The 13,872-nt window shown below is 51.1% G+C and overlaps 1 protein-coding gene across 1 annotated transcript in view; it reads right to left on the bottom strand.

Moving 5' to 3' along the window:
- The window catches only part of VASH2 (vasohibin 2), a 33,992-nt gene extending 21,147 nt beyond the window's left edge, over positions 1-12,845 (bottom strand). The window contains exons 1-3 of the mRNA XM_040058287.1: positions 12,543-12,845; positions 7,259-7,347; positions 4,925-4,981 (exon numbers count right to left, since the gene is read on the bottom strand). Of these exons, the coding sequence (XP_039914221.1) occupies positions 4,925-4,981; positions 7,259-7,347; positions 12,543-12,845 (449 nt within the window). The remainder of the gene's footprint in view (positions 1-4,924; positions 4,982-7,258; positions 7,348-12,542) is intronic.
- Between the last annotated feature and the right edge of the window lie 1,027 nt (positions 12,846-13,872).

A 13,872-nucleotide genomic window follows, 5' to 3' on the forward strand; every position in this document is an offset into this window, starting at 1 on the left:
CGTGCCCAACAATATTAATGTTGCTTTTCCCTTCCCTTGAACTGCAGATAAAGTTCCTAGACTTATCTTTTCCCTTATTCATTTTAAAGGCTGTTATCTTTGCCTTCCCCAGCACTCACCCTCCCCAACACAAATATACTGAAGGCTGCTTGTCAGTTCTCTAAGGGATCTATGGCAAATGACAGCATTCAGCTCGTTTGAAAACAGCTCATTACAGGTGCTCTTTGATTTGTCCTTTCCCACTTTTCCCTCATCCTAAATTCTTATCACACTGTATCAGGCATTAATAGTGACCAGAAAGCCTGCAGTTAAACTCGTGAAAGGAGATTTAAGGAAGGTGGAAAATAATTTAAAAACAGCATCAAGCATTTCAGTTCCCTACCTTAGCAGGGTTTGCTTCTGGGATTTTCTTTAAATCTTGACAGTTACCTGAGAAGAGTTCACATATATAGCTATTCTTTATAGTCTTAGCTGGGAATTAGCCCACAGTCCACCTCTGCCCACACTCCAGTGAGCACTGGGGAGAGCCCATCTCTTCCAGGAACTCAGGGCAGACTGCTACAGTCAAAGACAAGCACCTTGCAGCTCCCCTCTTTGTGCATTTACACCACTGTCTGACTTCTGCCAAGCAGATCTCTGTTCCAGACCACAGAGAACACTTCTGCCTCTAACAAACGTAGCCAACAGGAGCAGGCCGCTTGTTCCTCCCTCAGGACCTAGTCCTTGGCAGATAGTGATATTTCCTTGTTAATTGATTGAAATTTCTTTCAGTGTTTTCAGGAGGCTCTCACCAGCTGGCACCGACCACGCTGGAGCCCCTTCAGGGGTGACCATGCTCAGGAGAGGCTCCCCGTTTCACCAGAAAGACTCCTACAAGACTGAATCAATTTATTATTGAGATCCTCCAGCACTTTTTTCCACAAAATTTTCCTTGCACAGACCCATGAATTTTGCATGAGGTCCATAAAATTTCCCTCTCTCAAGTTTTTCTACGGCTCCTGACAGTTTCATTCATGATAATGAAGCCAAGAGAGAAGTGAAAGGCACCAGCAGGAGCAAAAGGAGATAAAACAGCAGAGCAGATAGGGATCTTGTGAATCTTCTCAAAAGCAGCGTTTCAGCAGCAAAAGCACTTCCACCACACCGTATCCGTAGCATTCCCCCTTTGTGCGAGAGAGAAGCAGATGCTCAAATGCCTTCTGCAGTCTATTGTCTGGAAATGGTATGAGCCCATTTTTCTTTACAGCCCCATCAGTGTTCCTTAATAACATGGTGTGTGGAAACAGTATTATTCCCCCTCTGCCCTTCCCTGTTATTTGGTCGCATCGTTGCCATGTGACAGCTCCTATCGCGCTCCTTTCCTGCAATCGATTACGCATTTTATCTGCAGCCGCTGAATGTCTCTCCCTCCTCACACAGCAGCTTCTGGGCTCTCATTTCCCAAACACCACAGAACCTACCCAAACATCAGTTTCTGCTTCAGTTGTAGATCCCTCTTTTCAGCTGGCACTTAACTGGAGGGAACAGGACAACACTGCACCTCCCCAGGTCCTCTGTGGAGGACAAAGAGATTTGTTTCTCATTGTGCCTCACGTCTGCATCCTAGAACAGAAGTTCCAGAGGGCTTATCTCTCCTTGTAAACCCAGCAGTGACAGCTTGTTGACATTGAATTCATAGTTACAGATATTATTAGATATCCAGACATAAGCTTTTTTCCTAAAGCCCTCACATGATCTAAGCCTGGAAGTTTTAAAAAGAACGGCTCTGTCAGTCAAAAGTACCATTTTTTTATCAGACTGGTCGTACCAACAAAAGTCTAATATAGGTTTAGCCAGCATAATCCTGCATGGGAAAAGGAAAACCAGTCCTACTGGTGTCTGAAACATTCATATCACACGCGTACACACATGGATCAGCAGAGCAGAGCCTCACAGGGTGCCCTTTACCTATTTAGTACAAAAAGGTACATCACGCAGCCCGTGAAGGGCACTGTCCCAGGGTGCCTGCATCAGCAAAGCACTCCTGCAGTGGATGCAGCTACACCCATAAATTTGGATTTTGTGCATATACAGCCCGCTCAGGAGAGGCGAGACCCAGGCACATTTTCAGACACGGTTTGCCAGCACAACAAGAACAGCACACAAAGTTTACGTATTCGCAGCTCTGCCGCCCCGACTCGCACAGCTACGCCAACAGAAAGCTAGCGTTTCCCAAAGTGCTATCTGTAGTCTAGACAAATCCACGTGGTGTCTGGCACTCTAAAAGTTAAGTTGATAATAGGAGTGACTTTTTCTTAAAGAGATTGTAAATACTGAGTTACAGCAAGACCATACGAGTTCCTATAGATAATTTATGCTCTTCTTCCTACACCGAGACACGCATTTTTATTTTCTCATACATCACACTGATGCTGGCAGTAAATCTCTACAACATCTAGCCCTCCCTCCATAATAGAAAAACTCATTAATATGCCCCAGCTGCTTTAGGACACTTTCACATGAATTTATGAATATTCAAATTGCATCTAGTACTCAGCCTCTTTGTGTCCAGCCACTGCTGTCTTGAAGAGAGGCTGCCAAAGATCGTGCAATACTTTCATTAGCTTTGAGCCCTCACATTATAAAATCAGCAATATATTTAGTGTCAATAAAGCTCTGGAAACAGCCTCATTTTTCAAGAGCCACTGGCAATTGGAGGCTTTCAGCATCTTGCCCAACCAACTTGCAAATGCTGTGCTGCAGCAAGTGAGGCCTTTCACACCACAGAAATTTCTCAGAACAGCTCCTGTCACCTTGGCACAATACACCTGTTGTTGCCATGCTGGGACCAGATTTCTTGCTAAGTAGAACACACCTCCCAGGAAAAAGAAAAACTTGGAGGTGTAGGTGATTTTTCAGCTTTGATGAAAACTGGCCTACACACCAGATGAAGGAAAGGGAAGCTTTCGTGCACACCTCAACATTACAGGGCAATCAACACATTGTTCACACAGAATCACCAGAGCTGGGGTTGGAAGGGACCTCTGGAGACCATCTGCACAGCCCTCCTGCTAAAGCAGGTTCCTTTGGAGCAGGTTGCACAGGTAGGTTTTGAATATCTCCACAGCAGGAGACTCCATAACCTCTATGGGCAGCCTGTTCCAGTGCTCTGTCAGCCTTAAAGAATTTTTTTTTTTTCCTCAGACTTAGATGGAGCTTCAAGTTTCTGCCCATTGCTCCTCGTCCTGTCATTGGGCACCACTGAAAATAGTGTCTGGTCCCACCCTCCTGACTTGGCCAGGTAAATTTTAAAAGATCTGCAATCTAAACCAGAAACTGTAAGTTTCATAAAAACAACTGAAATTTTGGTTTCATAAAAACGACAGGAACGTCAGACAGCCTTGTACGCGTTCTCCTTCTCAAAACTGGAGAAACCAAGACCAAGCAAGTGTTAGAGCCCTACAGCAGTTCAACAGGATCTGGGCAGGAACACGTGCTCCTGACAGCTCCACTCCTCCCAGCACTCCCATCCACCCAACCCAGGAGCAAAGCAGCACAGGTCTCAGGACTTTACACCGTTTAAGCCCAGCACACACCACGTTCAGGCAACTGTGCCTGGAAAGCCGGCAGCCCCTGAGGGGTTGGACCATTTCCAGGGGCACCATCCTTAACTGCACAGAAGTTCTGCCACCCCATTCCAAGAAGTTTCAAGCAGCAAAAAGGAGAGGAGTCAGACACTTGCCCCCAAGCAAACACTAAGGCAGATGAACAGAGGAAAGGGCTCCACTTGGGAGATGATTCAAAGCCACAGGCACATCTCCAGCTGTGAGCACTGGATCTGCTCCCTTCCAGGAAAGAGCACCATCCTCATAAGCCAGGCTTTCATCCAGCCCAGGAAGACAATGACCTTTTAAGTGGTAAGTGCTGAGCAAAATTCATTTTCATCTTTTGAAAAAAGTAATGGGACAAATTTAAAAATGAGCGAGCAGCTTGAAAATTGGTTTAAGCTTCTGTACACCCATCTATCACTCAAGGCACAAGATTTGTTTTAAACTAGTTCCACAAGAGCAGTGAACATTAGATAAAGGAGGTGAGAAAGATTGCTGTCAGCAAGATGAAAACCTGAAGCTCAAAGCTGAGATGGGAACTGGAATTTTAGAGTGAGGGACCATTAGCTTAATGACAGAGAGCTGGGAAGAGCTAGAGACAGACCAGTCTATGGGAGTAATTATATTCTGCTTATCTAAATTTCACCCTAAAATAAAAGCATAAATGTTGTCAACACCCTTCCTGCCCTAATCTGCTAATTTATTAGGTTCTGTTGAAGAGCCAAACCTGCAAGATACCCTGGTTCTCTGCTGTCAGGCTCCCTGGGCACATGTTCATACTTGCACTGCACAACTCATCACCAACCAGCCCAGGTCCACCACATGGATGGAACAGCAAGATGAGCAGCAAGGCAGAAGCACAAACACATCTTAAACAGTCTATTGTGAGCCTCCAGGGAAAGCTACTGCACCCAGGATGTCAAAACTCCTGCTGCATTTTGCGCAGCTAGTCCTTTCCTACCACCCGCAAAGGGCATTTCAGCACAACCAGAATATCAGGACTTATTTAGTTTTCAGAAAAACAGCCCAGCCCTCCCAGCACAACACCAATAAGCAGAGTGTTTTCCCACCCCTGTGCATGCAGCTTTGGCCTGCAGCCAAGCAGCTCCCACGCAGCTCTGAGCAAGAACAGCCCTTCCACTCCTTGGTCTCGACGGTCCATTTGCCACCCGGCAGCAAGCTGGGACACTCCTTGCAAAGGCAGCAACAGAGGCAGCTGTGGCCCTGCCAGAGGAGCTGTGGCACAGAGGAGACAGCCCTCCCATGCCATGGTGCTGCAGTGTTTAAATGCCAGGGATCAGGGACAAGGGCACTAGACCAGTTCCAGTGACACTTACCCACTCAGAGGTCTGGTTTTTCTGATCTCGAAGAACTGTGTTCCTGTGTGATTGTATCTGTATTTTGTCTGTTAAAGGAAAGTAACTTGAACAGTCAAGCAATAAAATAACACTGCTCAAAAGGTGAAATTTCAGTTCTGAGTTCCTGTTGAAACACAAAACAAGCAGTACAAGACTCTCAAATATGAAACACTTGGCATGTGAAATAAAGCAGTATTTTTCACTTGTCTTTTTACATGACCAACTAAGAGCACTAGGTGCAGAGTCAGGTATTAAGGTTGACCATTTAAAATGACACTAGGGCCCATTCACTACTAGGCTCCAAGATTGGAAAAAAGTCTCCCATTTGAGCAAGAGAAAGCCTTCATAGCCTACCCAAAACCAATCAACGTAACCCATGGTCTGAAAAAACCTTATTTCCTTTAGAAGTCTGTTAACTCCATCAGCCACATGGCTCACCTATGACCTGTCAACCAAAACCGCTGCAGGTGCATCCATTCACACTTAGAAAACATAAACCATTCTCTAAAAAAATACGGTGCTCTTGAAATGAAAACAACCAGCTAGGTGCAAGTCAAGGTCATTAGCTAACACTAATGGTAGAAAAGTTCATCACAAATGATGCCAGCAGACAGTCAACCAAGTCTCAGCACCACTTGCCTAGAAGCACAGGCGGAAGCATCGCCAAAGGCAGCCTCTTCCCTGCTCCTTGAGCATTACTGTTCAAGCAGCAATGCAATAAATCAGACCAGGAGAACAATCTGTTCAGTAAAAACAAAACCAAAACAAAAAACCCAATAAAGTTTTGTAAAAAAAAAATTTAAAAAAAAATCACACTGCCCTTACTTTTGCAAGGGTGGTTTTCCAGTTGAATCTCCTTCCTAACCTAGCACTCAAATTCTGTTTCCATCAGAATGTTCATGCCAGTAAAACTGGTGATACCAAGGCAGATACCAGGGAACAAGCAGGTGACCCCATGGAAGCAAAGAGTTGCTTGCAAGGCATAAATAGCACAGCTGCCAGATGTACAACTACAGCCTAAATTAAAACTCCAGCTCTCACCAGGATGCTCTGAACCGGCTTCCACTAGAGTTCAGAGTGCTCCACAAACAAGGCTTTACTTCCCTCCTGCCTTCAAAACCGAACTCCTGAGGCCCTTTCAGGGTGCTCTGCACAAAGCCTACATCCTTCTTCAGCCCTCAAAGGAAGCTCAGACACTGCTCCCCAGCCCACTCTGAAGCTTTTCTGAACAAAGATCCAAACCCTGCCCAGCTCCTGCTACGCAGCAGAACGCAGTATTTCAAAACCACTACGGGGTGAGGCGGGGGACAATGTAATTTTCGGAGCTCTGTATGACATGGTATCCTCTCTGGCACAATCCCAGCGAGCAACAAGCCTGTCCCCCTGGCCAAGTGGCTGCCACAAAGAAGAGAGTACACCATGCCCCTGCAGAGCAGGCAGCCCCCAGCCTCCCTCCCTCCCTCCCTCCCCACGGCAGCTGCGGCAGCTCCAGGCCAGCCGCCGCCTTGATCCCAACCACGACTCCCCACCAAGCTAACCGCGCCTGCTATTTCTGGATGTTCTTCCAGCTGCCAGCCAGATCCTTCCTTAATCCTTACCAGGACTTTACACTCATTCCTCACCCCCACAGCCTCCCCACACACACATACACAAAAGGCAGAGTTTAGGGAAAAAGGGAAACCGAAGAGCACCATCTGGGCCAGCAGCGCTCTCTGAAATTATCTGCTGGCAATGGGAAGTCAGGAATTGGGCGTAGGGCAGCGGCAGAGAGGCCAGACAGACGTGTAGATCCCTGATGAATCCCCCAGGCAAGGTGGGACAGCTGGAAGGAACATTCCTTTGGTCAGTTCCTGTGTCACAGGGGTCAGGACAGCTGCTTGTGCCCCCCACCCCAGAGACAAGCACTCCCTGCAGGCTCAGGGAACCCACGGGGGCTGCCAAGGCAGAGGGAGGAAGGGTTTGCCACAACACTGGCGCTCCCTTAGTCTCTTTATGATGAGATGCCGTATTATTTCTCCAGGCATCATGGTCCGATCATATCCTCATAAATCAGCTTCAAAATAAGCACTTCTGTTCCTACCAATGACACTTCAGTTAAATTTTTCAGTATAATTTAAAGTTAATTACATCTCCCAGAGGATTGCTATGACAAGCTCAGTGGTGCTGGTGCTATCACAAATCACTGGAGGCATCCTTTTACCCCCAAATGATCCCAAGCCCTTGCAACCAGGTAAAGCTTGGGTAAAGCTCTGTTAATTCACATCAGGCACAAGTCAGCCTTCTTTCCGGAGACCACGCTCTCGAGAAGGATACTGCAGCATCTTCATGTAGGTCTGTATTGCCTGGAGCCATTCTGGGATTGACATGGAGAGCTTGTAGTTTGGCACTGGCGGCACTGAGGGCTGGACACAAGAAAAAAGATAAAGAGATTAGACAGCCACGGCTCCCCGCAGAGCAGATCAGTGATTTACTCGAGCAGAGGCATGTGCTTAGAGCAACACACCGCGGCAGCACAGATGGCTGAAACCCCACGTGAACTCAAGCATCAGGCAAAGGCACCCTGCTGACCACAGGGACTGGCCCAGCAGCAGAGCCAGCCCCGTCCCTGCACAGAGAGGCCATGGCAGGCTGACCATCAGAGCCGCCAGCATCCCTCAAGCACCACCCTACGCAGGCAGGCACTCCAGCACAGAAAGCCTGTGCTTCCCAGCTCCCGCCAGCACAGGGCAGTTTGGATGAGCAGAGTCCCAGGGCTGACTCTGCTGTTCTCCCTCCTCCAGGAAGCCATTTCAAGTCTAATTTTTGGCCTCCTTTACCACAAGAGAAAGATAAAAGGAGACACGGATCCTGGGCTGCATAATTTCCCATCTGCCATGTGGCTGCAGCACGCTTGCTTGGGAGTCTCCCTCCCAAGTATCTAGCACAGTACCTAGAAGACCACCTGGGACCCAAATATTTAATGACATTAAGACACTTAAAGATATAGACTGGCGACATAATGGGATTTTTCCAAAATCTCATAAGACATCTGCTTGTGCCTAAGCATTTTAAGAAGGCAGGCCCTCAATCCATGTTTAATCCCCACAGCTATTTGGCTCCTGAGCCTGCAACCATGCAGGAAAGAGGCACAGCCTTGTCCCTCACCCCACTTATTTCAGGGGTGAGACTGCAAAATATGGGGTCAACAGATATTAAAGTGGGCAGTATGGCTAAAAAGAAAGTAGCATAATTCTCACAGTGGATGAAGCGGTTTATTTGACTATTAATGCAGATTCAATATCAGGAACCAGCAATTTGGGCAGCTGTGACAAGGTGCAAAGAAAAGCATCTGTGGGCCCACATTGTCATAACCATAGTTTAAAGCTCATAAAGTGACATATCACTATCCTGAATGACTTCAAGTCAGCAATTACTGATAAGAACAGCAAGTTCAGGTGGTATGGAGCCATCTCTGCTCCACAGACTTTCCTCTCCAGTTCCCACCTCCGTTAAGATTGTGTGTTTACTTTCAGAAAATGAGCACCGGTACTCCCAAGGCGACAAAACCCAGCCTTTACTACACACAGCGAGTTACTACAGCCAAGCAGTAAGTACACCTTGGAGAAGGGGGGAAAACACACCAAACCAGAGACTCCTACACTATTGGCACACAGAGACATACTGTAAGTGGCAAGCAGATGGCAAGGCTTCCAGCTCGCCCCCGCCATCCCAGCGCTACGCGGGCGCCGGCACGCCCGCACACATGGGCTTTCTCCTCTTTCTCCAGGGGGAGTTATGAGCAACGCTCATTAGCACTTCTTAATCATGATTTTCATGCCTAAGCTCTTCATTAGAGGCATTTTTTTGGTTCCACAGGTTCCTTTCTCACGCAGCCCCTTTGGGCTGGATGAATTATTCACCTGTCCCTTGCAGCACTAAGGCAGACATGGACTCAACACACCAGATAAGGCTCAAGTTCCAGAAGCAGCAAGGAGCTGGCAAAGGGAATTATGGCAGGGCTGTCACACCTTCCCAAGGTAGCCATTTCTGCTCCAATATACTCATTCCTTTGCTTCAAAGATACAGAAGCTCTGGGTGTGTGCATTGCACTTACACAACACACTGAGGCAATGGGAGCCCCAGCCAGCGAGGGACCTGGCTGCTGCAGAGCTGGGGATTTCATCCTTTTCCCAGCTCTCACCCTGCTGTGGGACCCAGGAGAGCAGCCCATAGGGATAGCACCAGTGTGAACAGACACAGCCCTTCCTGAAACCCACAGTGGACACCCTCACCAGAGGGGACAGGTTCAGACCTCCAAGTGAGGTGCTCCCCATCTCCAAGGTAGGTGATCACATTATCCAAGGAGGATGATCGTGTCAGATACCAGAGCACCGCCTAGGAAGGAGAACCAGGGTTTTCCCACTGGCTAGAACATATTCCAGTTACCTCAGCAGGCCTGCTGAGCCAGGAGGCCCAAGCCCCTGCAGATCTCAGGCAAGAGGGGAGGAGTGTCCATAAGCCTGAGCCCACACAGGGCAGCACTGCTCTCAGGGCAGGGCAGGGAGTACACACACCATGCTGCCAGCCAGGCCAGGCAGTGGGGAGCCACACACCACTCCCACTCCTTCCAGACATTCCTCCCTCCTCGATTCCTGCCCCAGCTGCAGGGGGACTGATCCTGGGCACCCACCCAGCATGGAGCAGAAGCCAGGGCTGCATGATACAAGTGAAGGAAAGCACAGCTTTGCTGTGATTGAGGACGCAGCACCCAGGTAAGCATCCACAGCAGCAAGAAGCAGGCAAGGGTTTGTAGCAAGAGGTAATGGATGGCAAGAGGAAATGCAGACACAGCACTGCAGACAATGAATTTGTAAAGCAAGTGAAATCCAGAGACAAGTCAGATGAAAAGCCTTGACCTCATATCAGTCTTTCCAAGGAACAGCAGTTCCAGACAGTGGAGTCACTGCAGTGCATGACCACGTGGCAGAGCTGGAGACTCATCCCATGGCTGGAAATGCTGTGGTCTCAGCTCACCACAGACATCCTGTGTGAAACTCATCTTACCCAATTCCACTGTCTCCCTTACTGACCAAAAAGTCACTTTCTACTCGCTCCCCCTGCAAGCACACTGTTACTCAGCACGGATGAGGCTGGCAGGCAAGAGTCCTCAAAGCTGCTGAGAGGTTTGATTTATTACCATCTCCAAGTACCTCCAAGATCACAGTACAGGTAAAGGACTGCACAGCTCTTCCAAACTGTGAGCCTGCACTCTTCCCAGAGCTCAAGCCAACAGTGAGAGGTGAGGACCCCACAGGTTCCAAAGCCGCCCTTGCAGACAAGCCAGCTTTTTGTAAGGACTCTGCCTCCCGAGAGAGACGCAGCCCTGCACCTCTGCAGTTTGCAGTTGTTCCAGTAAGGACAACCTCACCGACACAGCCAGAAGCTACTTACCACCCTGCGTGTATGATTGCTGAGATTAATGCCGAGATGATTAGAGCAATCAAGTGGAGCTTCTTGGAGAGGGGATGAAAACTCTCTCCCATCACTAGGGATTAAGGACAGATCAGATGCAGAAATGGAGCAGTTGCACACGCCATTCATTCAGCCTGAACCAACTATCAATGCAAGCAGATTAAAAATCATCTTCTCACAGGCACAAGTTCCACTCATCACCCCCAAACAGCAATACCTGGTCTTTTGCAGGGTGACACATACCCACCAGCACAAGCCAATTAAGAAAATTTGTACCACCATTTAAGGAACAAGTCTCCACTCACATTACTACTCCAGCACAGAAATTACCATTACAACTTTGGTAATCCACTACCACTTTGTGGCCAAAAAAAAAAAAAAAAAAAAAAAAAAAAAAGCTGCTCCTAACCTTCATTTGCTCACCTGAGCTGTGTTGGCCCTAACTAATAAGGACCAGGTAGTCCTCAAACTACTCTCTGACCCCAGAGATCCCACACTAAGCCAGCAAGAGCTACTAAGTCACAGAGGGCAGCAGGTCCTCCTGCCCCTGAAGAAATTAATCACTGTAACAGGGATTTTGCTTCCAGGCAGTGCTGGAGGAGTACAACTCCTAAAGCACTGGGCACTGATCATCACCATCAAATGGTTTGATTTCAAAACATTTTTTATTCTGCCCAGCTTATGCACACGCTACAGAAAGTCAGCCCAGAGCTGTGGCACTGAGGAAGAAGCCCCTGGCAATGCCCTCTGGGACACTCCCACAGGAATACAGTGTGCAGGCCAGCACACTGGAGCCACTGGCATGTCTCTCACCAGATGCTCTGTCAGTCACCACGAGTGTCACCAGTAAAAGTTACATGCTGTGGAGCTGGGAAATAAAGGATGAAAGTCAAGTCTAGCGTGTGCTTTGCCATCTCTTAACACCAAATGGGCTTGCAGGCCATCCAGACTGGCATAAGCTGGTCAGGCCACTGAAACAAGAAGTTCTGCCCTCTCCCTGCCCCTTCATTTCCACCTCAAGTGCTTGTGCAAGTACAAAATGAACCACACCAAGGAACCACAAACTCATCATAATCTGTTTATTCTTTAGTTGGATATGCTCCCCCATCCAACCAAAGGCTGGTTCCAGCACAAGGAGAGCAGAGCAGAGAGAGATCGTCCCTTTTGTACCTGCACCGGACTAAACATTGCAGAAGGGAGATGAGAGGCCTTTTCAGCCCACAGCTTATTTGACAAGCACCTTCTCAATACAACCCTACGCAATAAGCTTTTCAATTCCCTTTCTACTCCAAGAAAAGAACAGGCACATGGTTCATGTCAGTATCACTGACAGCTTGGACCATGACAACCGCAGCCCAGCCATCTCACCCCAGCACTCAGAGGGCTGTGAATCAACCCAGACTTCAGCGGTCAGCTCACATTAATGCTGCTTGATGCGAGGAGTGAATCAAGCTCAGAGTCTGCCAAAGCAGAGCGTGTTAAAGACATTGTGATCAGTAATGCAGCACAGTGTCGAGAAGCCTTGGAACAACAGCAGACACCAACATTTTATTTGCCGGCCAGAGGAAAAAGACTTGGGTGAGGCAGAGTTGTTTGGGGCTTGTACTGAGGAACGTACCAGACAAAAGCATTTGGAATCTTTCCATATGCTGGAAATGAAATGTCTGAGTTTTAAAACCCTTGTTACATTTGAGGAGCAACGTTGTGTTTAAGGAAATGCCTGTATTCCAAAAGGAAAAGAAAAAACAGCTTTAAATTGCACAAAGTGCTTCACTCAGTCCCTGAAGATTTCTTTTAACGCTTGCTTTCTGCTTTTTTTCTCCCAAAGCTAAAAGGAGTCATTTTCTTCCTGCTTGTTCCCCAGGACACCGACTGCAGCCCCCGTCCCGGGGACAGCAGATGCCCCATCCTTCTCCCCGCCGCCCCGTGGGCATCCTCCGGACCGCGGCGTCACACCCTCCCACCCGGCCCGGGAGCCTCCCCGGCCGCTCGAGGCGCACCGAACGCGGCAGCCGACCGACCCCAGGCTCCGTGTCACCCGCTGCCACCGCACCCCGGGCTCCGCGTCACCCGCTGCCACCGCACCCCGGGCTCCGCGTCACCCGCTGCCACCGCACCCCGGGGACACACGGGGGCCCCGCCTTACCCGAGCCAGGCGGGTGGCGCTCCGGATGGCCGCCGCCACGGCACCGCCGTCGGGGTGCACCCGCTCCACGTGCCCCCACATCCGCTCCCAGGTCTGCCCGTCCATGGGGAAGCCGCTCTTGTTCACCAGGAAGAGCGAGCCGCCGTCCCGCTGCTGCTCCTGCTCCTCCTCCTCCGAGCCCCCGCCGCTCCCGCCGCCGCCCGCCGCCCGCGGCTGAGCGCTCCGCGACCGGCCCCCCTCCTTGCCGGCCGCCGCCCGCCGGCTGCTCCCGCGGCCGCCGCCGCCGCCCGCCGTGCCCGTCATGGCCCCGCGGCCATGCCCGAGCCCGGGACCGCCGCCGGGATGCGCCCCTCGGCCTCGCCGCCGCCCGGCCGCCCTTTATGTCTATCCGCGTGTGTGTGCCTGCGGCGGGCGTGCGGAGGAGGCTGGCGGGGGCGGTCCCTCGCTAGCCGCGGCGGCGGCGGCACGCTCGCTCCGAGCGCCCCGTCCCGACCCCGGTACCGGCCGCGGCCGCGCTGGGGGCGCGCCCCGCGCCGCGCGCCATGCCGCGCGTTACCGCGCGACCGGCCGCCCGCCCGCCCGCGGCGCGCCCCCATTGGCCGCCGCAACAAAGAGGGGCGGGGCCAGCGGGGCGGGGCGGGCCGCCACCGGCCGGGACGCCGCCGGGAGGCGCCCCCTGCCGGACGGCTACAGACACCACCACCGGGCCGCGCAGTCCGAGTGCTTTCGCCCGCAGCCGAGCCGAGCCGAGCCGAACCGAGCCGAGCCGAACGGAACCGAGCCGAGCCGAGCCGAGCCGAGCCGAGCCGAGCCCCAGCCCGGCCCCTCCGAGCCCAGGCGATCCCCTCAAGCCAAACCCAGCCCAGCCCGAGCCCAGCCGCGCGTCCCGGTCCCCGCTGCTGCGTGAGGGACGCCGGAGGATGAAACTCCTCATCGGAGGGAGCCGGGCGGTTCCGTTCTTCCCAACAGAGCTGGAAGATCCCCTGTTAATGCACTGAGCGTTACGGCGGTGGCACTGAGATCCCGGCCTGAAGGCAAAGCGCTGCGAGAGAGGCCCCAGGCGCTGTGAGGGGAGGGCAGAGCAGCGCCCGGGCCCCGGCAGAGAACTGCTGGCCGTGCTGCCCTCTCCAGCGCCCACTGTGCCCTGATAGCTATGGCCACGCTCGGACGGGAATTTTCGGCTCCTCGTATCAAGCACAGCAGTGTCAGTGTAGTGCATCTCCTAGAGCTCTGAGTGACCCCCCATCAGATACAAATAGTCTGAAAAAGGTTGCTCCCGTCCCCTGCCCTTGCGCTCAGATACTGCTGCCACTCTGATCTCTCTCCCCTG

Source organism: Hirundo rustica, chromosome 3, assembly GCF_015227805.2.
Source record: "Hirundo rustica isolate bHirRus1 chromosome 3, bHirRus1.pri.v3, whole genome shotgun sequence".
NCBI classification, from domain to species: domain Eukaryota; kingdom Metazoa; phylum Chordata; class Aves; order Passeriformes; family Hirundinidae; genus Hirundo; species Hirundo rustica.